This window comes from Syngnathus typhle, linkage group LG10 (genome assembly GCF_033458585.1).
Source record: "Syngnathus typhle isolate RoL2023-S1 ecotype Sweden linkage group LG10, RoL_Styp_1.0, whole genome shotgun sequence".
NCBI classification, from domain to species: domain Eukaryota; kingdom Metazoa; phylum Chordata; class Actinopteri; order Syngnathiformes; family Syngnathidae; genus Syngnathus; species Syngnathus typhle.
The window spans coordinates 11,836,388-11,863,348 of NC_083747.1; the positions used below are offsets into that span (position 1 = coordinate 11,836,388).

At 46.4% G+C, this 26,961-nt stretch overlaps 1 protein-coding gene and 1 long non-coding RNA gene across 3 annotated transcripts; one reads left to right on the top strand and one right to left on the bottom strand.

The window, feature by feature from the left end:
* Window positions 1-562: 562 nt before the first annotated feature.
* ntrk1 (neurotrophic tyrosine kinase, receptor, type 1) lies at window positions 563-12,748 on the bottom strand. Its single transcript, XM_061289676.1, has 16 exons — window positions 12,136-12,748; window positions 10,154-10,228; window positions 9,408-9,479; window positions 7,848-7,916; window positions 7,598-7,752; window positions 7,251-7,393; window positions 6,775-6,913; window positions 5,391-5,723; window positions 5,242-5,318; window positions 5,065-5,167; window positions 4,026-4,181; window positions 3,823-3,953; window positions 3,576-3,748; window positions 2,760-3,000; window positions 2,366-2,524; window positions 563-1,697 (listed from the first exon to the last, which is right to left on the bottom strand). The coding sequence occupies exons 1-16, from the start codon at window positions 12,507-12,509 to the stop codon at window positions 1,512-1,514; spliced, it is 2,586 nt and encodes an 861-aa protein (XP_061145660.1). The 5' UTR covers window positions 12,510-12,748; the 3' UTR covers window positions 563-1,511.
* An 11,093-nt stretch (window positions 12,749-23,841) lies between these two features.
* LOC133161327 (uncharacterized) lies at window positions 23,842-25,019 on the top strand. Of its 2 annotated transcripts, none has more exons than XR_009716065.1 (3): window positions 23,842-24,007; window positions 24,081-24,224; window positions 24,353-25,019. It is a non-coding gene; the product is annotated as an uncharacterized LOC133161327 (long non-coding RNA). The 2 variants fall into 2 exon arrangements; XR_009716066.1 differs by having other exon boundaries at window positions 24,081-24,220.
* The last annotated feature ends 1,942 nt before the right edge of the window (window positions 25,020-26,961 follow it).

The following is a 26,961-nucleotide window of genomic DNA, read 5'->3' on the forward strand; positions in this document are numbered from 1 at the left end:
GTGCACGTTCCTTAAAAGGAATTGCACTTCCAACCCGGAAAACCTGGAATGGTAATGGAAATTTAAAACTTGTTATGGTTTCCCATAATATAACTTGGTCATTTTGCCAATAAATAACCACGCGCAATGAGACGACATCGTGCACGACGAACATGCTGCAACATGTCAGCAGGACATTTGGGCACCGACCCGGAGGCTCCACCGCCCACAAATATCCGGGTGAGTTAAAGTACGACTCACAATCCGAACAAACAAAACGTCTGACGTTGGTCCCAGCGTGTGTGAATGTATGTGGAACAAACGTTTACTGGCCCAAATGAGCCCCGTGACAAATTCATAGTCAAGTACATCCAAAGTCAAACCTTTATGCAATGAAAATGTGTTCATTTCATCCCCAAATCATTGCTTCCATCATACTTGAGCTCTTCCAAGGCGCCACATTGAAGGAGTAAGGCCAAGAGTGCTTTTTCTTGTTGTTTTGAGTACATGTACTTGAGTACAGTGTGAGACTTTTTTTCAATTAAAGTAAAAGTTCAATGATTCAATCATAGTGACCAATTGATTAAAAAAAAATTCTTCTCTCAATCAACTTTATTGTGATGTGAGAGCACACAGCATTGACATGGATAGTTTGTCATACAGTCTGAATGCATCTCCCTTCACTATTTACACTTTGTACAACTTTGGGCCCTCCATTTAGGTGAATACATCAACACCACACCTCAAATAAAAACGACAATGACGGGTGCAAGTTCTATAAAATAGCCACAAATCCTCTGCAGTTGAGTAAATAGACAATCGCGCACGGACAGAAATAGCTGAATTGTAGTCAAGTTTGGTGGGCTAATATTTCCCTTCCAAAGTGACCAAACAAATGCACACGTTTGGATAATATTGAAAAAAAAAAATCCATATGAGACACAAAGCTGGTTATACACACGCATACACAAATCATTATGGTGACCATCGTCATCTACTGAAGTTTGCTTGAAAAGCACAAATTTGACTCAGTTCTCCTCTCCTTGAGTCCTGTCAACACCCCGCAGTTCCACCCACGGCCTGCAGGGGCGCTAAACACAACAGGACACACTGTCAAGAGGAGAAGGAGTAGAACTGTCTTACGAGTACTATATTATCATTATTATTATTGATGACTGCCTTAGGACATTTCTGCACACATTACTAGCGAGGCAAAATTGTACACTGGTCGACAATTTCATGCTACTAGCTAGCAGTTCTGTAAAACTTTACTAGGTAACTACTGGTACCACGCGGTCGTCAACAAAAGAACAGTTTTGCTAACTGGCAAAGGGAGACTGTTCTCCCCCTGTGCTAGAGTTTTTTGTTTTGTTTTTACTAGTGAGGACAGAGTGCGTGGATCTTAAGATGGATGTCAAGTACTCTAAATGGAATGAAATGGAATCTTTCTTTTTTCTAATCGTCATTGAATGGTTGGGCCGAGCTGCCTTACTGGTGAGGACAAAGACGCCGTGGTTTGTGGCGAAGGGCGTCTAAGCGAGGATGTGCAGGTAGACGGGCGGGTTCTTGACCAGGGCGAGGAGTTGCGCGTGGATGTCCTTGATGAGCGTCCTCTGCTGAGGTTCTCGCTGCCAGCAGCCGCGCATCAGCAGGTAAACTTGTTTGGGGCACGTACGGGGACGCTCCAGTTCGCGGCCCTGCGTGATGCACTCGATGGCCTGCGGGGGGTAGCGCAACGCAAAGCGGACGTTAGCGTGCCCAGCAGCTTTTTAAAAAATGTAACCCACAATTTGAAAAGCTAATGCAAGGCCTTGGATCTTGTTTGTTTGAGCTCCCCACACACTCCCGTCCAGATCGCCACCAAACGACTCGACACGGAGCAGATTAAGCCGACGAATGCTGCCGAGACGCGAGGTGATCAGATTAGGAGGGAACGCGATCCGGTCTGCTCTTGAAAGGCGAGACGCCGGACTACTCCGCTCCACTCCGCTATTATTGATTGGACTTAAAACGAGACTCAAGCGAGTCTCAAATCGTCACGCCGATGATTTGCGGCTTGAGCTTCACGTTCGATATTCCAATGTTGGGCAATCGCTTCCAAACGGTGCGCAGACTGTTCTCAGGACTCGTTGCTTCAGATTTCCAACATTGATCAGATTACCACTGTTAGAAAAAGTCTCGAGGTTTCAGGGTTACCAAATTCGAGATTGTGGCGTCGAGTTTCAGTGTCGAAGAGAAAATCTAAAGTTCATCTGGGGAGCATCTCAAAGAAGCTCCTTGAAAAGTGCTCACTTGTCTGATATTTTTCCTCCATGAAATTGGGCTATTTTCCAAAACACGGCTTTTTTTCTTTTTTCTTTTTGGAGTTGCCAAGCGCAGCGCCCACCTCACTGTTGGACAGCTGGTACCAGGGCTGTTTGCCGTAGGTGAAGATCTCCCAGAGGACCACGCCGAAGCTCCAGATGTCGCTCTCTGTGGTGAACTTCCTGTACATGATGCTCTCGGGTGGCATCCAGCGGATTGGCAGCATGGTGCGGCCCCCCACCTAAAAATTCCAACAAATAAGCCGCGGCGATCAATTTATATGATGCCATCTTGTAGTACCGCTTTGGTCCTCTGGGGGGTGACGATTGGAGTTTAGGATTGGAGTCACCTCCGCCCCAAGAAACCAAGCTCAACCTCTATTGTGCTTTGGGGATCTAAAATGTGCCACATCACCCAATTCACACCCCAAATCCAAACGATGGCAACTCCCGAGCAAAGGCGTAGGTCGGACTCACCCGATAGTAATCGGTGCTGTAGATGTCCCGCGACATGCCGAAGTCTCCGATCTTGACCACCAGGCCTTCTCCCACCAGGCAGTTGCGCGTGGCCAGGTCTCGGTGGACAAAGTGCAGCGAGGCCAAGTAGAGCATCCCTGAGGCGATCTGGGCCGCGATATGCAGCATCTGGGGCACGGTCAGCTCGCCCTGCGCCACCGTCTTGGACTCCTCCAGGATCCGAGCGTCGGGGCCGTGAGCTCTGCGGGACATTTTCAACCACATTTTGGCGGTGGTACACCGGTGCGCTACTCGACACCCACACTTGGTCCTCTCGCCGCGAGCCGATTAGTTTAGCGGGCAGGTGGCTGAGTGGGAAAGCAGCTGCAGGGCCCAAATGTGATTTCGGGCGTGCAGGTGCTTTTTTTTTTTTTGGTACAATATGTGCGTCTCCGAGACAGTCAAACAAAAATGACATTGCTTCGTTTCTGGGTCTTGGCAGCACAAAGACTTCACGCAAAGCCCGGAGCTCTTTTTGTCATTTGGATTTTGTGATCAAACACAAGAGCAAAGACATCCTAAAGAGGCCTGCTAAGTAATAATTGCAGTTATTAAGGATTCATTTTGGCGTGCGCTCAATTCCTCTTAACATGTTTGATGGAAATTCATGAAAGGCCAGCAAAGAAATGAAAGCAAACAACATAATTAGGCTCACAAATGGAAAAAAACAAATCAATAAGGGGCCGAACAGATTTGAGGCCTAGTTCAGTATATTTTTTTGACGTTTTATTGCTGTAGCTAAATCGATATAGCGTGTTTGCGAGCATTTTCACGTACCGGAGGAACCGGTTAAGGTCGCCGTGCCGCATGTACTCGAAGACCATGGCGAGCGGCTCGCCGTCGGTGCACACGCCGTAGAAGCGTACAATGTGCTGATGCTGCAGCACCGTCAGGAGCTCCGCCTCCCTCTGGAAGTCCTGCCGCGTCGACTCGTTGGCGTCCTTCAGGGTCTGATGCCAAACCAACGGGTTGTAGAGTTGTGGTACCGACGTGATCAGGGAGAAAAGCTCCCAGAGCCGCTCACCTTGATGGCCACCAACATCCTGTCGCTGTCGGGGCTCAGGTTGGCGCACTCGGCCAGGTAGACTTTGCCGAAAGCGCCTTCGCCCAGCTCCCACTTCAACACAATGTCGGCGCGCTTGATGTGCTGGACGCCTGGTGGGAGGGGTGAAATCAATGAAAAAGAACCAGCTGAACCACTTTTTGAACGCAAACGAGGCGACTCACACATGTCTTTGTCTTTGACGATGCCGCAGAAGTACTGCGGGTTCTCCACGAAGCTGGACAGCCCTGAGTCTTCGTCCGAGGATGGAGGGCTGCTCCCCAAGTTCATGAAGCGCAGCGACACGGCCAGCTCGTCTTCGGCCCCCAGCACGGACGAGCCTGACATGGAGGACCAGGTACAAATCTTTTTCTTTTTGTGGGGTCATTGTGTCAACTGAAATGTATATTATATATAATTGAGTAAATCTTCATACTTTTTTTTTTTTAATCGTGGGGCCATTTTGGCATTTACAGAGTTGCAACATTTTGCGTATGTTTGCGGCAAAAATTGGTACCAGGCCAAATACATACAATCTATAATTTTTCCATTTTTTTTTTACCTTGATGAGTACCTATTCTCGGACTCGTGTCGTTGAGTGCGAGTACTTTTGCCACCCAAGCTTTGGTGATTGCGGCAAGGGCAACGCGTAGCAATTGCGCATCCATTTGCGAGAAAGGCGGCGCTTTGTTGGCGCGCCACAAATAATGGATGTGATCAGCGGGGCAATCAGGACGCCATTGAAGCAAAAACGACGTCGCGTGGAGCCCGTAAAAGGCCCGAGGAGCCCAACCTAAATAGTCCCGGCACACGGCCTCCGGGGTCCAACGTGCGTGGAAATGGAATAAACAAAAGCCAGTTGAGACGGACGGACGGACGAACGGACGGAGGGATGGAACCACGGATGCTCCACTTAGGCAATCACAGCCACTTAGGCGCAAAGTGTAAATGTACGAGTGAGGGTTGGGCCGTCTGGCCGCGCGTCTGTCCGTCTATCCATCCATCATCTTTAATGGCACCGCACGGCTGTGGCCAAGGGAGCTTTTCTGCTCTCTCTTACGGTAATTAAGGCACTTTGGGCCGCCCGCGCGGACGTGCACTAACGTTACAGCTCGGCAGCCATGTTTTGACACAGCCCCGCCATCAGCCTTTGCCTGCAATCTAAAAAAAACTATTTGAGCTGTGTTTTAAAGTCGCCCAAAGCTTTTCCCCCTGTCAACTTACGGTGAATCCCAAATTTGGAGTTGTGGCCGCATTTGTTGATGACCAAGGCAGTGACCAGCAGGAAGACGCATGCAAACGCGGCCAGGCCCACCGCCACCGATACCTGGGGGGGAGAACGTAGCCAAATGAAGAGAAGGCATTTTTTATGCCATCACCATCGGGAATGTCATAACGGACCACAAAGACTCGACTCTCTAGGTTCTCTGTGACGTCCATGACGGATTTGTTGGTGGGAACTGGATCCAAGTTGTTGACTTACATGTGGGAAAGAAACACAAATGAGAGGACAAAAGCGCACAGCAAAATGTCAAAGTTTTGGAACTTACCGGGAATGATGCCCTCAGGGTCAAAGAGTCCAAAAGGGTTGTCCATGAACTTGCCGATGGCAGTGGCCTGGTCCCGGCCCAGCTTGTTCTCCACCAGCAGCGTGTAGCGGCCGTTGTTGATGTGCGTGGGCTTGTCCAGCGACAGGCAGCCGTGCTTCTTGGACCCGTCGCCTGAGTCCGGGATGAACTGCGTGTAGGTGAAGGCCGTCTCCTTGAGCTCGGCGCCTTCGTACAGCCAGCTGATGTTGGCCTCCGGGTTGCCGTCCACCACAAACGAGAAGCACCAGTGGTGCAATTGGACCGCGTCGCTCAGGTTCAGGATCTTGGCCGGGACTGGCGGGCGGAACGGAGGCAAAAAAAGTTCTGATCAGAATCCTGGGTTAGGAGTAGAGTCCAAACGTTGATTGCCATTGTGCGAGCGTTTGCCGATTGTGCACTTTTGCTGTTTCCACGAATCGATGTTGTCCACCCGTGTTTTCACACGTACGCTGACCCCGACATGAATAATGAAGCCCGGTCAACGTGCGGATCTGCAAACCACAAAAGCGCACCGTGGACCTTACAGGAAATGGTCCGAGGAGATACTCGGGAGACCCCCGCCCCGCCCGGCTCGCAAAAGTGCTGAATTTGTTCCCGTGAGTCATCGCTACAACCGGAAATGCACTGCAGCGGTGACGGGAGGGGTGGGGGGGGGTTATTTATGGGGGGTCGCAATCACATTTTTGAAAAGATGATTTGGGATTGCGTAGGTCTTGCAAGATCCATTGATCTGAATCGGAATTTGTACCGGGTCTTTTTTTTTTTTTTCCTTTTGTTACTACGGCGTTTCTGCCCTTAGCCAAACGTTGACGGCGCCATTTGCACGTGTCAGTCACCTGCTGGCCTGGAAGACGTGCAAACTTTAAAAGCAGTGTTTAAGGAAGCAGGAGGGGGGAAAAAAAACTGCGGCCAAGTGCAGCCAATCAATGGCCGGGAGCAGTAAACACCCACGTTAGTGTAATTAAGGGAAATTAAAGGGCCGGCGCTGAACAAGCTTCCACTGAGGGGGCCGCGTTGATGGATCGCCGCCGTTTTGCCGCCTGCCAATCACGGACAGATCAAGAGCCCCTGTGTGTGTGTTTTTTCTTTCCGGAGTGGGAGGCAAGAGTCCATTAAGGGCGAGGCTCAAATTGGATCTGGCGCAGTTAGCAGAGATTTTTTTTTGCGCGCGTGTGTCTTCCCTCCTCGAGGACGGTTATCTGTCCCCGGGTGCCTTGGGCCCCTCACGTGCTCCTTTTAGCTTTCTGGTGCGGAGATCCGACACCGCAGTCATGCGGCAGCTTCAAGCGACAGCCTCCTCTTGACTCCTATGCGCAAACGACGCTTGCGAGTTTGGGCTCCTTACACTCAATGTCCAGCTGCACCACATCCTCGCCGGGCCCGGCCTGGTTCTCCGCCTCGCAGGTCAGGTTGTGCAGGTTGTCGCTGGAAGACATGTTGGTCAGGTACAGGACCACCTCCAGCGTAGAGCCCCAGATTCTCTCCTGACGCACACGCAGAATTTTGCAGAATGTTCAAATAAATACATGAATTTGTGGCTCAATAGTGAAAGGTCGCGAGGAATTGACACACTACCTTAAAAATGTCAATTTCCAAAATATAAAAGACAATTTAAACTAAAAAATAGGACCTCCAAACTATGTCAAACATCTTAAATTATCACCCATGGGGGAAAAAAAATCTAGAATTTGGCTTTAAATTAAATGGCCCAAACTTTTTTCTTGTTTTGGATCTGCTAATTGAAAATGGAAAAGAACAAACGATAGTTTCTTTGTATCCATGTCGTTACTTCAGGCAAGTGCATGCGCGTGTGTTTGTTACCTGGGCAACAAAGTGCGAGCGGAGAGCGTGCGTGCGCCACTTGACTTGCGGGGTGGGACTTCCTGTCACGTGACACTCAAAGGTGAGATTGCCCCCCTCCTGCACCTTGTTGTTGGAGGGCAGAATGGTGACCTCGGGCAGACCTGAGAACAGCCCACAGTCCGCTAAGAATTCTCCAGGCTTTGTTTCCTGGCAACAAGATCGTCTCAAAGAACTGCCTGGATTTTTTTTTTTTTTAATGAAATACACTCTCGTGCCATCTTACTCAACAGGAAAAGAAATCCAGTCAATCGATAATACTCCCAAAAAAAAAAGATGTCCAAATTTGGCCTCAAGACTCGACTCACTGCAGTTGTCCAAGACAAGCGAGGCGAGCGGCACTTGGCGTCCGGCGGCCCAACACGTCAGCGGCTGTTCATCCGTGTCACCGCGCTCACCACGCTGCCAGCGCTGCAACCAGTGGAGCTCGCACGAGCAGGCCAGAGGGTTGTCCTGCAGAACCCTGAATAAAAAAGCACCTAGTCACGCGCCTTCTCAGAGAACCTTTCCACGTGCTTTTCCATAAGCATGAGATGATGTGATGTTTGAAGGACTCACAGGTTGAGCAGGGGAAGGAAATGAAAGACCCGCCAGGAAATGTGCTCCAGAAAGTTGGACGCCAGGTTCCTGGAACAAAAAAACAAGCAATTTCGGAATGCTGCTTTTTGAGTCTTCCTCGTCCCGAATTGTCACAATACTGATGACATTTTTTCTTTCGTATTGATTTGTTGTCTTATTTTGTCTTTATTCTAATGCCATTTCTTTCCATGTTTGTCTGTATTTGTCTATTTTCCCTTTTTTATTTACATTTCACGTTTGTCAATTGTTTTCAGTGTATTTTTTCCTCTAATATTCCATCTATCATTTATTTCCTTCTTTGTATTTTAAATGCATCACATTTTGTTTGACTCTCCTGTATGTTTTTTTTTTTTGGCATGTCTGCAATTTTCCAAATGTTTATTTTTGTCTGCTTTTTTTCCCCAAATGTGAATTGTTCATATATTGTGTGAGGATTTTTATTCAATATTTTGTTAAGTTGGAAATCTGTCTTGTATTTTTCTCTTCTCACTTTGTAGGGATTTTTGTTTGATCTAATTTTGACATCTTTTCAATGTTTGGTTTGGCTTTAATATTTTGACATGCGCCAGTGGCACAAGCAAATGCCTGGTGATTCTTTTCTCAGACAAATGCGACAATAAAATGAGGCTATTTTCATGAATCCAGAAGTTCTGCCATATTTTTTTTCCATCTTCAGGCACAATCTCAGCCTCCCCCGACCACCACCCAATTCCTAGCCCCCCCACCCCACCCACCACCACCAGTGGAATTATTGATTAAGTGATAATGGAGCCTGAGTGGAGTGTATTTATTATGCATCGGTTGTCAATAATACGCCAAAGTGAGCGAGTAAAAGGTGACTGGCGGACGTCGTCTCTACTTCTCCCCGTGCTCGGTGCCGCCGCGCGCGCGCTTGTCATCCGAACGCCAAAGTTGAAGCACACCAAACACAGAGGGACAGAAAAATGTTTTGTGTCTCCCCTCACTCACATCTGTCACCTGCGACAAAACCAAACCAAATCAATGTGCAAGAAGCAGCCGGTGTCGTCTCATTGCAACGGAGGTCAAGTTTCACGCACAATTTCTTGGGCAAGAAAATGTAACCAGAGCGCAACAAACGATGTCCAAAGACATTTCGCTGGAAATTTGATACGGCTTCAAAAAGCTTTGCATTAATTAGATTGGAATATTTTGTATAGGCTTTTATTGATTTTGTGTCTGCACTATTTTTGTAGTTTATGTGTAATTAGGCGTTCGGTTTATTTTTATTTTTAAATAGTTCTCAACCTGGTCATTTCAGCCTCTCAACAGTATATATATATATTTTTTCAGATTTCTCGAGTCCTTCATGGAAGCAAACGTGCACACTGATACAGAGCGCTATGCTAAAATGCTAATATGCTTAAATTGTGCGTACAGGATGTAGCGGTGGATTTTCAAACTTGACCCGAGGTTTCCGCCTCATTCCGCCCGCCAACCAATAACAGCCGCAGCAACGCTCTCATCGGATGCGGCCTACTCGTTCACCACTAACACGAGGGCCACGTGAGCCACACTTACACGTACTGCAGCTTCAGGTTGTGGCGGAAGGCGTCAGCGGCGATGTGTCTCAGCTTGCACGACGTCACCGTGCTGTGGGAAAACAATGACGGGCTCGCTCAGTTCAAGAAGCATCATTGGAAGTCAAAAATAACATTAGCATCAGAATCGCCTGGGAACTGAAATCAAACTTTCAGAAATGTGCAGCTCGAAGTCAAATATCTTCTTGCTGTCGTGACGGAGAAGTTCCCCGTTTATCTGGAACTAGTTGGAGTGTTCTGCTGGAGCTTCATCGTAGTTGCTTTGTGTTTGTTGTTGTTGTTGAGAGCTCGGTTGTTGCCGAACGCCTCGTCCACATAGTGTAAGATGGAAGAAGCCCGGAAGATTCCGTACGGAACTCTTCAGGGAATCTATCTGACAGCTTTCAGAAGTCGTAATGCCGCAAGTGGGAAATATCGACTGGCGCGGCGGCGTTCCGGGCAGAGGCAAAAAACCAAAATGGTGCTCGTCGCTCTTGTTGTTGCTTTTGTCTCACAACTTTCACCTTTGGCCCGCAGAGTGTGTTTTATTTGTTTCATATTTAAAAAAAAGTCATTATCTTTCAAGAATAACATTGTATTTTTGTTCCAAGAGAACCCCCAACTATCTGAAAAGCACACCAAGCAACTCTGTCCTTCATTCTCGGAACTCGTCTGACTCATTCTGCATTGATGACATCATCTAGTGAGCGCCAAAGTAGCAAGAAGAAGCGCGGCGGGCCTACTCACAGGTTTTTCAGCTCTTTGTAGTTCATCAGCTCGACTTGCGTGATGTTTTCCAGGCCTGCCTGGTTCTCGATGTAGCTGCAAATGAAGAGCGACTTGAGTTCAAAATGGCCGCCTGCTCGCTTTCACCAGAACTTTGAGGGATGTTCTTGCTGCTTCTGCTAACGGTTTTCAGTGAGAAATCTAAACACTCCTGAAACTTGCGGGCAAAATTGAAATCACAATTCAAATTCCGATTCTTCGCGCAGGTTTGACATCTCCGTCTCAGAGCGTTGCGACTTATTTTCAGCGTCGGCTGCGTCGGGACGGTCCGGTGAGGCACAAAAGACAAAAACGATGCAGATAAATGCCCGCAGTGCGTGGCATCGTTTCAAACGGCTCGCAGAAGCGGGCCAAGCGTCTCTCTGTGTGTGCGTGTGCGTGAGCGTTCCTCTTTGATGGGCCCACGCGGCCGTAATGTGATTAGAGGGGCAGGTGGGCCCAGGAACGCCCGTCGCCTTTACTTATTGGATTGAGCCAATTGGGTTGTATATCATCTATTGTTCCCGGGGGAGGGCGGCTGCGCATTGACTGGCAATTCACAAAATTGAATTTATAACTCTGCGTATGATGAATCTCGGCCCGCTGTTAATGGCCGCTCCTTTTTGTTTCGCGCATGATATAGCGTCCGCCGTTGTTTTTGGAAATGCACGCTTATCGATTTGCAGAGCCGAGCGTGCGTTTGCGGGGGGGTAAAATGGCCGTGGGTGGCTAGCGTTGACGCCGATGATGGACGTGTGAGTAATGCACTCGGTCTGTTCCAGAAAAGTTCTTAACAATTGTGAGCAATTGCTCGGCCACCTAATTGCGCCCGACAAAGGCAAAAAACAGCGTGGCGTTGCCGAGAGCGACATTTACAGCGAGAGGCGCTACTTTCAGAACAATATAGTCGCGCGGGCCTCCCGCAATCACTCAAGTACACCTCACAAAGAGTCAAAAATAAAAGAAAAAACTTCTGTTGAGTTCAAAGCAAGAAGCATTTTTCATAAACTGTCTACTTGGCTCCACAGAAGTCTTCATCTTACAAAATAATGTCAGAAAAAAACACTCCATCTCACAACGATGAAGTAGTTTGAGGAGAAATTTGTATTTTACATTATTTTCCATTTGCTCTTAAGCAACTTGTGATATCATTCCCTCGTGGCACCTTCTGAAATTGAAACGAATGGACTCCAATCAAAGCGCTCCACTTCAAAACCTTCTTGAATGCGTTCACAGCCCATCTAGCGAAATACATGAGAAAACATTTTTGTTGTTGGTTGGAAAACTGTGGCAGTCTTACAAAAACAAATTTGTGGGGATTAAAATGGTACGCTAGGACAATTATTCGGATGAATATTGTCTTTTTGGAATATGAACGAAGCATTCCAATCCACCTGTTTTTACCCCTCAGGGGGGCGGCCATTTTGCCGCATGCCGCTGATAAAACATGACGTCACAGTTGCGACCAATCACAGCTCACCTTTGTCGTGTGATGTCCGCAAGCTAACTTGACTCCCCTTGAAGTTAAAAGTCTTCGGAGAAAAGGTGGAATTTTGAACGAGAAAAAGTTTGTGTCGCTTGAAGACAGAAAAGCGCTCAACAAGTCTGAGCCCCATTGAGCATTTCAGCGCTGTCACTGTTCTGAACGTTAGAACTCAAGAGCCTCATTCCAAATCCTCCAGACACTTTGAAGACAACGAAACATTCTGCCGTTGTGCCAAAACAAACACTTTTATGTATTTGATGATCAAATGGATGTTATGATCAGAGTGTCCCAATCAAGAGAAGTTAAAAGCACGTTTTAAGGCTTGAGGGAGGATGGCGCTGCTTAACTCCAGATCTCGGACTTGGCGTCAAACCTTTCAACTCCAGGACCCAACACAAACTCTGAGCAACAGGCGACTAAAACCAAACTGGTTGGATGCGGAAGCCAAAAATGCTGCCACCCAAGTGGGAATACTCACATCTCCGTCACGTTCTCGCTCTCTTGTGGCCCCAGAGCGGGGACACCTGCGATCCCGTCGGGCTCCAGGCACTGCAGGACGGCGAAAGAGCAGCGGCAAGCCGACGGGCATCCTTGCAGGCTCGGCGCTGGCGCCAGGCTCAAGAGCAGGGGCAACGCCAGCGCCAGAAACGCTGCGCCCTTTGCCATGGCCATCCTGCCTAGGGAGGCGCCGGGGCTCTTCTCGCACCTCTGGTCAGCAAAGACGAGCGCTCGTGAGCCCAGATCCTGGCTGGTCGCCGTCCAGCGCAGAGGCGCGGTTGTACTGAGCAGCAGGAGGAGCCGGCCAGGCAGGGCAGGGCGAGGCAAAGCGAGGCGAGGGCCCTCTGGGGACATGCCGGGGGTGGTGGCAGTGGTGGTGGGCTTGTGTCTCTCTCTTTCTCCCTCTCTTTCCTTCTCCGTCCCATGTGAGGAAGGGAGGGGCAAGAGTCACCAGACACCTTAGAAAGTAAGAGGCTGGGATTTGGTTGATGATGATGCAGAGGACATCTCATCAGTGGATGATCGGGCAGACCTAAGAACAAATGTTCTTGCCTTGGAGCTCCTCACCAAAAGTGAACACACATGGAGTGGGGGTTAGAGTTTCAAGTATTCTCTTAGCAATAGATGCTGATGCGACAGATGGCCGTTGCATATTTCCTGGTGTGCGCTCCAGATCTTATCGTGAGTCTCGAGCTCCACCTCCAGATGGGATCAAACAGGTGGAGCATGTAGCAGAACCATCTCGTGGCTCAAAGGTTGGCTCCATAAGCGGCACTGGCTTCTACCCCGGGGACAAATGCGTTGGCCCTCCAAGTGAGGTCGCCGCACCCCAATTACGCGGCTTGTGCTGAAAAGCTTTTTTTTTTTTGCTGCTGTCATCAGGATTATCTGCTGCCTTAATTACTCTTTTTATACTTTTCTCAGGCTTAGCTCAGCAAAATGCTGTGGGCCAATGTGCTTATTCACGGGAAAAGTGTTGCGAGCACGACCAGGATGAAGCCCACTCCAATGAAAAATTTATTAATTTGGAGAAACCATCTCGATAAAACAGTTCAAGGAGCTGAATGGCAAAATTGCCAACAGGTGTTTTGATCCTCCGAACTTGCCCTGCTTGGCTCTCAAAGTATCTTTTGCAATTGAAGATGCAGAGATCAGTTCCTAGCGCACCTTCCAAAACATCTTCTGCAGATGACAATGCAATCACTCCCTTAGAAATCCTCCTCCACCTGTCATTTCCTCCACATTTGAAAACTCGACTCGCAGAATTTCAAAACAAATTTAGAAGCTCAGCCAAATTTCCAACACGATTCTGAAATGGATACAGGTTTCGGTCTATTTTGGTGCAATTTGGGTCCATCTTGAAACTTTACCCCAAAAACCAAGATCCCAAACTCATTGGCGTACTTGACTTTAGAGGCAGACAATTGCAGGTCAAAAGATTTTCTTGTCAAGCCTAACAACTCGTGAGCGTTGCGTTAGCTTGCCATGGAGGTGGGTGCGCGCGTGGGGGCTTGTTGTTTAACGACAAGGAAATCCGTCCGATAACGCAGGCTGAGTCGACTACACCACAATGCGTGCGTCTGTTTCCTGCCGAGTGGCGTATTTATCTGCGCGCTGACAGCGGGAGATTGATTGAAAACCAAGTGTGGTCATTAAGCCCCCCTCCCCCTGCCATCCATCACCGTCGTGCACAAAAACACTAATTTGCTTAAATAGGCCAAGAAAAAGGAGGCGGCCTTTATCTGTTTCCAGCGAACTTGCTGATTAGTACCAAGTTACGTGGACAATAGACCATCCACCAAACATGATTTGGATTTTCAAGCACCGTAGCCTAACACCCAGAAAACTCAGTCTGCCCCCTGCTGGCGAAAGAGTTGCCGGCGACGCCGCGTGACCCTGCTCATGTTGGGGCCAGGCCAACGCATGTCGGCCAGGGCCGCTTATCAGATGAGCTCTAGTACGACAAGCTGGTGCAACGAGAGCCACGGCGATCCACCTTATCTGCACATCTCGACATGGACAACAACGCACGCACACCCCCCCCTCCTCTCCAAGGCCTCACCCCCATGCAATCTTTTCTCCTCATCGAGCGAACGTTCGGCGCCGATTCTTTGTGGCTCCTCCCCTGCATCTTTTTGTGCATCAATGCCAGCACGTCATTGTTTTTCCTTGGCTGAATCCACACCCTGCCCCTATTGCCCGCATTAGCCCGTGTTTATTATTACCGCGTGTGTGTGCGTGTGTGTGTGCGTGTGTGCGTGTGTGTGTGTGTGTGTGTGCGTGTATGTGTGTGTGTTTGATCGTGACGCTTTGGGCAAACCCAGAATCAATGAGGTGTGCGCACGTGAAACCCGATCACCTCGTCCCAGACCGTCATTAGCAGCCGGCCTGTGGACACCAGAGGCTCGTGTAGATGAGCAGAAACATGAGAAGGAGTTTTGGGTGTGGGGGGGGTATATTTTGGAGGGATGGGGTGTGTGGAGTTGGGCGGGAGGGGGGGGGTGCTGCAGCTACATCTCACCTCCCACGATGCAATAGACTCCTATCACAGTTCAGCCTGATCTCATTAAAGTGTCGTCAAATTTCGGAGTGAAACAAATGCATCTGGCTTTTTGCGTATCGATTGGCGCATTTTTAAAAAAGACAAATAAAGAAAGCACCTTAAAATTAGAGTCAAGCACCTAAAGGTAATTATTTCTCAAAATGTCTCCTCAACCCTAAAAACTCAACTCAAATAGCACAAATGGCACAATGGCGAGAAAAGTCATGAGGGCAGTAGAATTCTTGAATTGTCATTTTCCTGAATGTAGATTGCTTTGCAACTTTTTGCAGGCCCTTGAAGAGCTTTGACTCGTCTTATTGATTTTTATTCCACAAAGATGGAGTACAACATGCAAGACTGATGCTACTTTGATTAGCTTGTCTTTCGTGTTTCCCATTCCCAAAGCTGTGCGGTTGTTGTAAATGCGCTAACAACACTCAACTTTTTGTTAAAGTTACTTCAGGCAGGAGTAGCAAAAACCAACTTGAAGCCTCTTCTCCTTTTTGAAGGCTGTTTGCCGGAGTGCTGCTTTTTGTGCAGGGAGTTGTGAAGGTGTCGCATAGAAGCCTGCAGTGAAAAAAAAACCATCATGTCTGAACAGCAGCACCAAAAGTGACGGGCAGACTTGTCGAGTCCCACTCGAAGTGGATTGATTGAAGTTGTGGTCTCACCTGGACAGGCCACCGCTTGTACCTGAGCGCTCAAAGAAAAAGAAAAAAAAAAGCAAGAAAACAAGTGACTGCCGTCTTGGTGAAATTGTTTGGGCACTTTGAACACCTCTGAATTCTCCAGTACAATTCACCCCCCCAAAAAAGATCACTTCCAGCATAAAAAAAGCTCCACCCAGTTTCCTCCACTCAAATAATTCATGGCGTGCTAATAAAAGCCCCCCCAGTAGTTACAGATGAGAAAAGAGGCTACGCTAATAATGACATAAGCACCTTTTAAATGTTTAATGAAGAGTTGCGGAGGGTTTCTTGATATGAGTAAGTGTCGTATCTTGCTCTGCTTCACTGACTTCAGGATGCTTTGAGGACTCCTTGAAAAAAATGGGGCAAAAAAAATAGTGCCACAAACTGCAGTGGATGTGCAACTACACGTTATTCTCATGGCGTTATCGTTGTTATTGTTTCTGTTGACATTGTTTACTTTTTATTGTTTCTGTAGCCGAGTTGGTCCTCGTTTTTAAAGGAGACGTACAAATCGTTGATGATGATTGGATCGCGTATTTGTCATATTGCGGGGGCCAGTGTGCAACTTAAGCCCCACCCACGATGAAGTGGGAAATTATTTGTATTTACGTTTTGTGATATTGTAGTTTGATGGTGTTCTGAGAGGGGTTTTTTTCTAGTGAGATATTCTACATGATAGGAGTCGCGATCCCAAGTGCTGCCTGCCGCCAAATTGTATTTGTCATGATCGAAATTCAAGTAGTGGCATCAAAAGCGTCCCGCTTCTTCCGTATTGATTCATTTCCAGCGCAATCTATTCGGCACGTTGTCACATTGTCATGTTTACCTTGCGCTTGTTAACCCCAGGTCGGCCGAGCGGACACCCGCCCGACCCGCTCGGCCTCTTTTGGCCTCAGTAGTCCGAATGTGACAGATCAATGTCAGATTGGCCCACGGCAGGCATTGATTTGGCTTCAAGATAAGAAAGCCGCTCCACAGCCACCCCCTGAGCTTCTGCACTTTCCTCATCTCGCACGCGTCGTACACCTTCCCCCCCGTCGCCCGAGGTGCTATGTTGCCACATGAGCCAGGACGTGACAGCAACTTAACTGATCTGTATTGTTTTTTTTTCTACTTTTTCTCACATCACTTGAGCGGATCAAATTTTATGTTCCGATACAATACTCCCCAAACATTGTGACGGCTCACAGCTTGAAGAACTCCTCATTTTTATGAACTCAGCATTAGGAGGCGAAAAAGAAGTGAAGAGAGAGTCTTGAGTGGAAGAGGAGGTGGAAGGAGGCCAGCAAGAACGGACTTTGTGATTTGTTGCCCATTTGTTGCTGTGGGCCACACGCAACGAGCCTCGGGGGCAGCATGAAAAGCCTCTCCGTTGTTGGAGTGCTGGCCCAAGGCTTACTTACATCTTGCCACTCGGGAGGGAAAGCAAAGAGAGAGGCGTCACTTCATATTTTCCCGTCCGGGCGTCCCCTCGTTACATCGGCCACCATATCCGGACACCAGAGCTTTTTTTTTTTTTTGCATTGCCGTAAAACAAGCAAAGGAAAAGCGTCAATGCGGCCGCATCAGAAAGCAATGAAAATTTAAACACAAACGGTGGAGCAACACATGTAGACAGACTAAAGTATAAGAGTACTCTGCCTCCTCTGCTCTGAATTGCACTGCATGCATTTCGGCAGCACTCTGTGCTTCCCGGGTGAGCTTGGTACCGCGCAGAAATGACACAACTGCAAATTTGGACTCACCTGATGCTCGTATCGAGCGGATCGTCATAACAGTCGTTTTCAAAACAGAAGCTGTCGTGTGGGACGTCCGCAGCCTTTCTAACAATCAGGTGCGGGCCGACCCGCCGGCGCCTTTCTGGCAAATGTACATAAAAACAAAAGCAGGGACTTTGATGCCAGCCGGCCGACGTCCTCCTGCGTGTAATCAATGGCTATTTGGCCAACTTGATTGCGTTACAGCGTTTGATTGAGAGCACGACTGTGTCTCGCCTTAGCAGCGCCATTACCTCGCAATTCAAAAGCGAGCTATTTTGTTTTTTTTCATGTCTCTTGCCCACCCCCAGCTGGTCTAAATATTATACAGACTTGCTTCAATCTTTTTTCATTTTTTTTACTGGAGCCAGGCATTCGCTCACTCTGTACTTGCTAATCACGACATAAGGACGACATATCGCCGATTGCGATAGCTCCGAAAATGTCGTCCGAAAATCCCTTTAGGGATTGGGCAGTCAGTTAACAGTTCCAAATCGTTGTTGATAATGCAATTGTCAATCACGTGTTGATTACGTGATGAAACCTTGCAGCATAGGTTGTGACATATTCCATGTTTGATGTGAACCATCAGATGTGTGAGACTTACTGTAAGTGGCTCACGCAAGCTGTCCGTCCGTTCGTCCGTCTCTTTTCTCTTTTCTCCGCTTGGGATCGTGACAGCCATTAAATATGAATTAAAAACCGCACAGGCCTCTTTGCCTTCCAAAATGTCATTACATATCTACATGGCAGCCGGCTGTTGAATAAGCAGTTAGCGGGGCTCCCCCGGGGGGCAGAGATGGGGCGGGGGGGGGGACAGATGGGGCAGGAAGAGGGAAGGATGAGTGCAATTGAGGAGGCGGGGGGGCATCCAGAGCGGGAGGGAGAGCCTCTTGGCGGCAAGCTTAATTGCGTCTGAAATGGAATCTGCATTACAGGCGGCCCCTAAGTGAGTGCACTACTCCAGCAACTGGCGAGCTCCCACAACGCAACGCGACCCGCCGTTCTACTAATAAGCCCGCAAGGCCGCTGGCCGGCCCGCTTGCTCGGCTGGACTGCTCAAGTGCTGGCCTGGAGGCCTGAAAAGAAACAAATCTCCTGGCTACAAAATGAATAAAAGCTCCTTCAGCAGGAATGGAAGGGGCTTATTTTGTTGACACACCTAGGACTAGCTACGAATTATCCTGATGTGAGTGGAAGGTTAGCTGCAACTAGTTAAACGTGTTGAGGCGACTAGGTGATATTACCACAAGCGGTAGTTTCATTAGTAGCATGCTAGTAGGTCATCGTAGTGGTAGCGGTTGTGGCTTTAGTTGTATGGGTTGTAATTGTAATGGTAGTAGCCATTTTAAAGGTCATGTAAAGACACTATGGGGTCCCAAAATGTATTTGATAAAGATGGACTTGTATTTTTGGAAACTGTTGTGAATTTTTGAATAAAATTCCGAATTGAGGAGTGATCGATGAAAAATCAATAGTTTGTTTGTGATCGTTGAAGTTCATTCCGGAAATTGCCAAAGTGACTGATGTGGATTATAGGAGGCCAAGCGTTGTCGAGTTACTTAGCCCATGTTAGCATAATGGCGGATACAGAACTGGAAGCGATGTCGTCTGACGAATCTCCCTCAGATTATGATTCTTCACCTTCTGATGAAAATGAAGAAGAGTATGATTTGTTTCTTGGGGTACAAGGCTACCAATTTGAAGCAGTAAGAAGTAACCCAGCGACTGAAGCATCGCAAAACAAAGGCGCGGAAGGTGCAGCCGGATCGGGAGAAAATCAAACCGAAAATGGTGGTCGTGGGCAGGGCCATGGTCAGGAAAATGCGGATCAAATAACATAAAGATAACATTTTCATACCCCAAGAATCTCCCTTTTGGCAATTGCACAGCTCTGTCTTGGCACGTTCGAGGGGGGGGGGGGTGAACTTGGGGGGGCTCCGTTGTCTCTTCTTCCCCATGGCAACCAATTGTTCTTCTGTGGGCACCGGTTGGACTGTAGGGACTGCGTCTGGCTTGAGAAGTTTCTTAGTTTTGAAGTCAAGATGCTCCATCATTGACCCCTGATAACATTCCGGAGTGAAATGAGCTCCACAAATGACAGCTTGAGAGTCTGGCAGCGGGGTCTTAAAATCGGCTCGTTTTGTTTGGACAAAACGAACCCATTGTCGCCGTATAGATTCCGTTGCTGGGAAACGATGTAAACTGTGGGTTTTGTGTGTATTGCTACAAAATTGGACAACACAAACCTTCACCATCGTGGAACAGACCTTTAAACACCAATTTGTTTACAAAATTATGCTTATATGTACAAGTATTGGAGACAAAACACCAGGAAATTGCACGGATCTTCGCGCTATCAATCGGTAAACAATGGCTGCTGAAGCTGCTGTGCGTGGGTATATCCCGGGGACTCCTATCATCTACGTCACGGTACCATGTGATCCAGAATGGCGCGGTTCATGACAGGGGCAGGAAAGATCGAGAAATACACACAAATTGACTGCGTTTGGCTCACAAATGCAATTTTATTTCAAATTCTATAATATTATTTGGATACAGGTGGATATAATCGACCATTCTGAGTGGTTGTTAAAACATGTTAAAAGTGCCTTTACATACTCTTTAACTATACTACTATAGCGCTAATCGTTAATGCTAATTGTATAAGCCACATTGACGGTAGTGTTTGGAAAGGATGCGTGTTATTAGCAGTCGTAGCAATGTTTATTGCGGAAGTTACGCTAGCAACAAAAAGTTGAGTGTCACATACTAAGATGGGAGCCGTCAGTGGATGAATGTGCGCGTGAGTCGCTGAATGACAGCCCTCTCTGTAGAATAAGAATGATAACATGTGATGAAGTGACAATTGAGGACATTTTAGAAGGGTGCGTCCAAGTGCTAAGTATCCCTTTCCGCCAACAAGTAGCTCTCAGTTTAGAGAAGGTTGGTGAGCAAGCTCCAGTGTAGCTCAAGCACTCCGTTTATAAATGTTGTAGGAGTCATTGCGATTGTAGCAGTTGTAGTCGGAATAAGAGTGGTGATGAAGTAGCGTCGCGACCTGTCGTGACCCCAACCCCACATGCGTCCTCCTTCTCGTGCCCGAAGGCAAGCTTTGTATCAGCGAGGGCCTGATGAGTGCATACGGCTTGCAAGACGGAGGCAGATGTTGCGGGACGGGAGCGGCGAGCACCGCCGCTCGATACGTAGCTCTGTTTTGCAACACGAGCCGCCGAGATCAGGTCTGCGAAAAACAACACGCAGGGAGGAGAAGGAGAATTATTGTCTGCAATGTTCACTCTAAGGACCCAAATGATAACTAGATATAACACTAATAATAAAAATAAAATAAAGAAATAGAATAAAATAATTAGTAACAAATTATTTGAGTCCAAGGCCTTTTTTACTGAATGTGTTCACGGCGAGGCAAGAAAATGCCATTTGCGCCTTTTTCCTCGCTCATCCTGGCTCGCAAAGCAGCAGCTGGAATATTTCGATGTTTGCGCGCATACATGATGGCAAGCTTCACCTGCGGGTGTGTGCGTGCGCGTACATGCGCGGCGGTCCACTTAAAGGCCTGTGCTTTCCATGGAGGCCATTGTGTTTCACCCGTCGCCTAGCAACCGTCACCAAGGCCGGCGCTCCATTGTTGAAGCGCCTCAATTGCTCGCTGCCTGTTTCTACTTTTCCAAATTGTGCTGTAATTTCACAAAGTGCCGTTTGGCCCTCCCAGTGAAATGGAAGGAGAGAGAGAGAGAGAGAGAGAAAGAGAGATTGAGGGAAAATGGAAACAAACATGGAAGCATTACTTTGAGCCCGTCCTAATATTTAGGAAAAAGACCCCAAAAGTGTTTTCATCTTGCAGCCCTCAATGGAATTTTGTGGACTCATTATCATTTCATTATACAATATTATATATTTCTTTCTCTTACTTGATGGAACTGATGTAGCTATTTTATGAATAAGATCATGTGATACGTTCAAATGAAAAATATAAAATAAAATACATTGATCATTTATTCTACATACATTTACATTTAGAGGATGATATATTACGTTCGGTTATTTTCAATGCATTTTACAAAAGTCAAATAATACTTCAACATCAATTTACATTTCATTAAACATTAACATTTCAAATTTAACATAGAAAATACATTAGCAGTAGTACGATACATTAAAGTAACTGACTTAAATGAATGGATTTTCCAATTATAAATGATTAAAATCAATTATAATTAGTAATTATTATTATTATCATCATTATTTCAGATGACTACAATTATGACAATTGTTTACAATAATAAACGTTTGCAGCAATGGGACTTTTTAAAATCTATTTTGATACCGTGACAATAAATTGACACAGTAATTAAACTTCATTTCAAATGAATACATGCTCCAAAAAGTATTTTCAATAAAATATTTTTTAATTAATACATCATCTTAATCATTTTCCAACCATTTTAATCAAGCATATGAAACTAATGAAATTTAAAAATAGCCTTCGAACAATTACATACAATTTCAACAATCATATAATGATATCTTCCTTAACAATATATTACCTTATATTATTAATCATATGTTACTTTCATAGAATTTACAAAAAAATAGACATCTATATTTCTTTCAAATGTCACCATCAAATGCATTTCAGTTCTTATTTCCACGATTCCAACAGTTAATCGAATAATCAGATACAATTTTAGTTCACGTGTATTACAAAAGCATTTTTTCTGTTCATTTATTATTTGGTATTGTTAAGTTCTTAAGCAAAACAATAACTTTGTACTCGGCAACCTTTCAAAAGTGATTCTCTTCTTGCTTTTCTCACCGTCGTCGAAACGGATGTTTTAAAATAATTGGCCTGCTTTTATGACGCATGACAGAAATCAGTCGTTTAAAAGTTGAAAATTGGCTCTATATGAATACTCGAGTATTATTATAGTAAGTGATTACAATGATGGATGGATGGACACCGGAATAAAAAAAATGAACAAATTCTTTCATTTGAAATTTTTGGGCTGTTTTTGTGCAGCGATAGCAAATATGTCAGGCCTCTGTTGAAAAGTTCTCCATGTGGAGCAAATGGAACACATGATCGCTCGCGCACACGCGTCAAATTGGTGGACGAGAGAGAGAAGAAGAGGGAAAAAAGGGAGAACATTGAAAAATGCCAGTTGAACATCATGTGGTGGGCGGAGCATACAAAAGCCCACAAGGGCTTTCTTTCTTTCTTTCTTTTCTTCTTTCTTTCCTTCTTGCTGGGTGACGTCACATTTTGCGCACTTCTTTTTCTTCTTGAGCAACACCTGCGTGTGCGTCTGTGTGTCGGGCAGTCGACACAAATCGCCCGACGCATCTGACGCCCGGCGCTTCCCAACCTGGGCTTGCCCGGCCACCTCTTCTTCTTCTTCTCCTCCTCCTTCTTCTTGTCAAATTGGCCTCCATCTCGCTGTCCATCCTCCAACGTCTTGGTCCAGCCTTTTTTCATTTTTCCCTTGATTTTAGCAGGCTTTGGTGCAGTGGAAAATTGCTCTTTTGACGAGGATGACCCCCCGTCGGGCGGCCCTTCACCCGAGGTAAGTGGCAATTATTTTTTTTCACGTTCATCCAGTGGTCTTTTGTCTGGATTTTCCCCCCATTTTCATTTGGAGGTTCTTCTGCATACTGGTCAAAACATTGTCCTTCCACTCTCATGACATCCAATACAATATTGTGTACGTCATGCACAAGCATTCAGATCAGCCAGCCTACCTAATGAACCTAATGTACCTAATGAAAAGTCTGGCCCTCCGTTCATGGCTGGTAAGAATCCGTTTGTGAAAATACTCCCTGTGATGTTCCTTTTTTTTTTTTTTTTTTAGCTTTAAAGGGGATCGCTCACTACATTAGACAAAATAACCAAAAACAAAATGCAGATTGTGCCAGCACTCCTTGTCAAGACACTTTATTAGGTATGCCTGTGGCACCCTCCGAAGAGATTCAACTTACACATTTTGCCATTTTTGAGAAACATTCCAAATATCAAGCTACACGGTGTAAACCTATAATGGCAAATCATGACCTCAGCAAAAGGCCAAATTGTAGATTGAAGCTCATAAGATTGTGCGGTAGGTGTACCTAATGAAGTGGCTGAGGTTGCATTCAAGGTTGGTGAGACGTTTGTAAAAATGCCCCTCACCCATCCATCTTTCCTCCATTTCACCCGTATTGCGCCTGACAAAATGCTAAAAAAAAGCGTTCCTGAAGACCTCGAGCGCAGCGCTCATCAAAGGGACACTTCATTAGGTACCCTTGCCGGTATTTTTGATTGACACTTGACCAAAAAGAATGCTGCAAAGGAAACATTTGTATATCTAAAGCTCATTGGATGGTGCAGCTGGGGTACCTAATATAGTGGCAAAGTGACTGTTGCCGCATTCAAGGTCTGTTGGTATCGGCTGTCGTTTGGAAAAAGTCCGTTCTTTCGCATTTCATTTTCTGCACCAAAGGAGCTCCGATACAAAGACCGCTTTGTGGTTCCAAAAAAAGTGGAAATCCTCCCAAAATCATTTTGAGCTGTCGCTGCAACTTGATCAGCACTGCTGAGATGATGCAGGTGTACCTAATGGGGTGTCCCGTGCGCTTGTCACGCAACACGCCACATCCATAGCTCGAATGCGTCCGAGCATTAACAAGAATGGCGCGCGGCCAAGCGGCTGGCTGCTTGCCTCGAGCGCTTCTCTTACTTGTATTCTCCCTCAATTATTGATCACAATTGACCGTTTTTGTGTACTTGTGGAGTGAAATCGTCCCGGCACGCAACAGGTGAGGAAGTCACATGCGATAGCGCTGTTCTTTTGCACCTCGTGGAAGGTAAGATGACGCAATCGCCAACGCACACACTGCTGTTGAGAGCGAAAGAAATCTGAATGACATTTTCCAACAGACGTGACGATGCTGGCAAAGTGGCAAAGAAAAACATTTGGGACTAGAACCGATTCAACGGGAGTGGAGGCAACGAGATGGCGATGCGATGGAGGCGGCGCGTTGGTGGCTTCTAAATGTGCCGTCGCTGCTAACCTATCAGTAGGTGAGATTTACTGACAACAGGCCCACTTTGGGGGCCCTTCAGATACGACCCATCAGTTGGTCTTCCAAAATGTTCACACACAATAGTATCAAATCTCAAACAAATGTATTTTTATAATCTGGTTTTAGGATTCCACGCTTGATTTATGTAGAGGACGTGAGCTGTCCATTGATGACATTGAGTTATTGTAAAGTGTCTCCAACCAAGCAAAAGCCTTCGTCTCGGCACAAAGAGAATGCCGGGCCAGGCGTGGTTGTCGACGTGGAGTCTGCGAAGACGCTTCGTCTTTAGGTAGGTGGCCACCGTGAGGGGAGGGGAAGTGAGTGAGCCCCGGCGTAGCTCCAACGACGACAAGCAAGTGGAAGAAGAATTTGGTCGAGCGTCCAGCAGCGGTGTGGAAGACTAGTGATTTTGTTGTTTTGTCTGGCAAACGACAGCAAATCATGGTCTCCCGCACTGCCACCTTGGTGACAACACCCGCCTGCCACGGCCAGCATCAAATCAGCAGCAGCTTTTTTGCCGCACTTTTTCCTCTCGGATCAATGCAAAGTGGAGCCTGCCTGCCTATTGATCCAACAGACACACTAACGCTAACTGATATTTATCTTTGGTATTGTTTGTTTGTTTGTTTGTTTGTTTGTTTGTTTGTTTAGATTTGCGTACACATTCTGCAAATTTGAAGTGATTCTTATATTAAGGTCCTTCTTGTCACAGCAAAGTGACACCATTGTGGGGGAAAATATTTGTATTAAAGCTTACGTATCACGGTAATAAATTCTACTGGTTTACATTTTACTCATTCAGTTGTGGTCTATATAAAGTGGAACAGCAATGCTTTTGTCTGAATCCCTCATTTTGATAGCATCACAGGTCAAGTCAAGTTTATTTGTATAGCCCTAAATCACAAGCAGTCTCAAAGGGCTTCACATAGACAAAAATTGACAATGATTCTCAAAGCATCCCCTGATCTTAAGCTCCCAAAAGGGCAAGCAAAAACTCAAAAAAACCCTGCCAGGAGAAAATGAGAAACCTTGAGAAGGGACCACAGGTCCCTCTTTTCTACTTGTTCTGAGGTGCGGTTCACAGCAAGCTGTTTTCGTGCGGTCTCTTTAAATGCAAATGAGATACTTCACACCCCGCTCTCTCCAGGCCGCAAGATGTGCACCTCCCTTTCCGGTCGACATATTTGTAGTTTTTTAGCCGAGGTAGCGATCACTTGCGCCACAATATTTTTTATTGATTAAAAGATGTCAACGGCAGAAGACTTGTCCATACAGACATAACACGTAACAAAATAAATCCCCTCACGATATTTATGAACACGTCTTATAAACAAGCACTGCAGTCAAGTTAACAGTACACTAATGCTAGCGTTAGCGAGAATCTAACAAATGCATTTAACGCATTATTGTGTGCCCCAAGAATAATACAGCACCTTCGATTCAATTCATCTGATACAACTACTCAAAATATACCCACAAGAAGTGAAAACAGAGTGCACAAATCAGCAGACTGATGCTAATGCTATGAAAACACGTGCATAGATACGCAATATTATTATAGTGAAATGCAGTTTATTTTTGTCATCTCAAGCTTACTGCGTTACTGTGTCCGTCGTTTCCATAAAGAAACTGAACCATCAACAAAATGAAATCTTTCAGTGAATCCTTCTCTAAACTAACAAAAGATTTCTGAAACACTCGTCATTGAACAAGCAGTACTTTGCCCACAGACACTGCTTGAAAAATGAAATTTGCCCAGACAGTTCTTTGAGGTCTGATGCCGGGGGACGGTGCAATGAATTGTGTGGATTGATGCATCTAACAACAGAACATTATGAGGTCTCCACTTCGGTATCCTTGAGTTGTTTGGACTACAAAAGTCTCTCCGAGTGATAAAGATGGCAGATTTGCGAAACGATTTGTCAACACCCATTACCTTGTTTGGTCCCCCCACTCCCAACGGATGTGATGTAATAAATAAAAATACATTATGGAAAATGGAGAAAACTGAATGGAGTAAAAAAATAGCCCCCAAACAGATCATAAAAATATCTCTGCAGCAACTGGAAGGATAGATCACACTTTTTTACACTCTTGGAGACTCCAAATACACAAGAAAACAAATATAAAAGCAAAAAAGTGGATTTCCATGATATGTCTCCTTTAATTTATAGTTTTCTTTTCTTTTTATTTTTTTTGTAATTACTATTAGGGTAAGATGACAAGATTATTTGTAACAAAGTCATTTTATTATTTTCTGTATTTTCCAATCTCATGTAAGTGGACGCCCACTAGTCACGGTGAGGGGCCTTGCTGGCTCGTCAATAGGAAAAATTCCACAAATAATTGACGCTAGTACATCCATCCATCCATCCATTTTCTGAACCACTTAGTCCCCACGGGGGTCGCGGGTGTGCTGGAGCCTATCCCAGCCGTCATCGGGCAGTAGGCGGGGGACACCCTGAACCGGTTGCCAGTCAATCGCAGGGCACACAGAGACAAACAACCATTTGCACTCGCACTTAGGAGTCTTCAATCAGCCTACCAAGCATGTTCTTGGGATGTGGGAGGAAACCGGAGTGCCCGGAGAAAACCCACGCAGGACCGTGGAGAACATGCAAACTCCACACAGGGAGGGCCGGAGGTGGAATCGAATCCGCACCCTCCTAACTGTGAGGCGGACGTGCTACCCAGTGCGCCACCGAGCCGCCCTGACGCTAATGCAAGTGCATTGA

What these genes read in the sequence shown, in the direction of transcription:
- ntrk1 (XM_061289676.1), bottom strand. Translation starts at nt 12,509, where the DNA reads ATGTCCCCAGAGGGCCCTCGCCTCGCTTTGCCTCGCCCTGCCCTGCCT. An exon ending in GCTTGTCTTGGACAACTGCA is followed by an intron (nt 7,394 to 7,597) that starts GTGAGTCGAGTC and finishes GGCTGTTCTCAG; the next exon opens with GTCTGCCCGAGGTCACCATT. An exon ending in CGTCAAAGACAAAGACATGT is followed by an intron (nt 3,954 to 4,025) that starts GTGAGTCGCCTC and finishes CCCTCCCACCAG; the next exon opens with GCGTCCAGCACATCAAGCGC.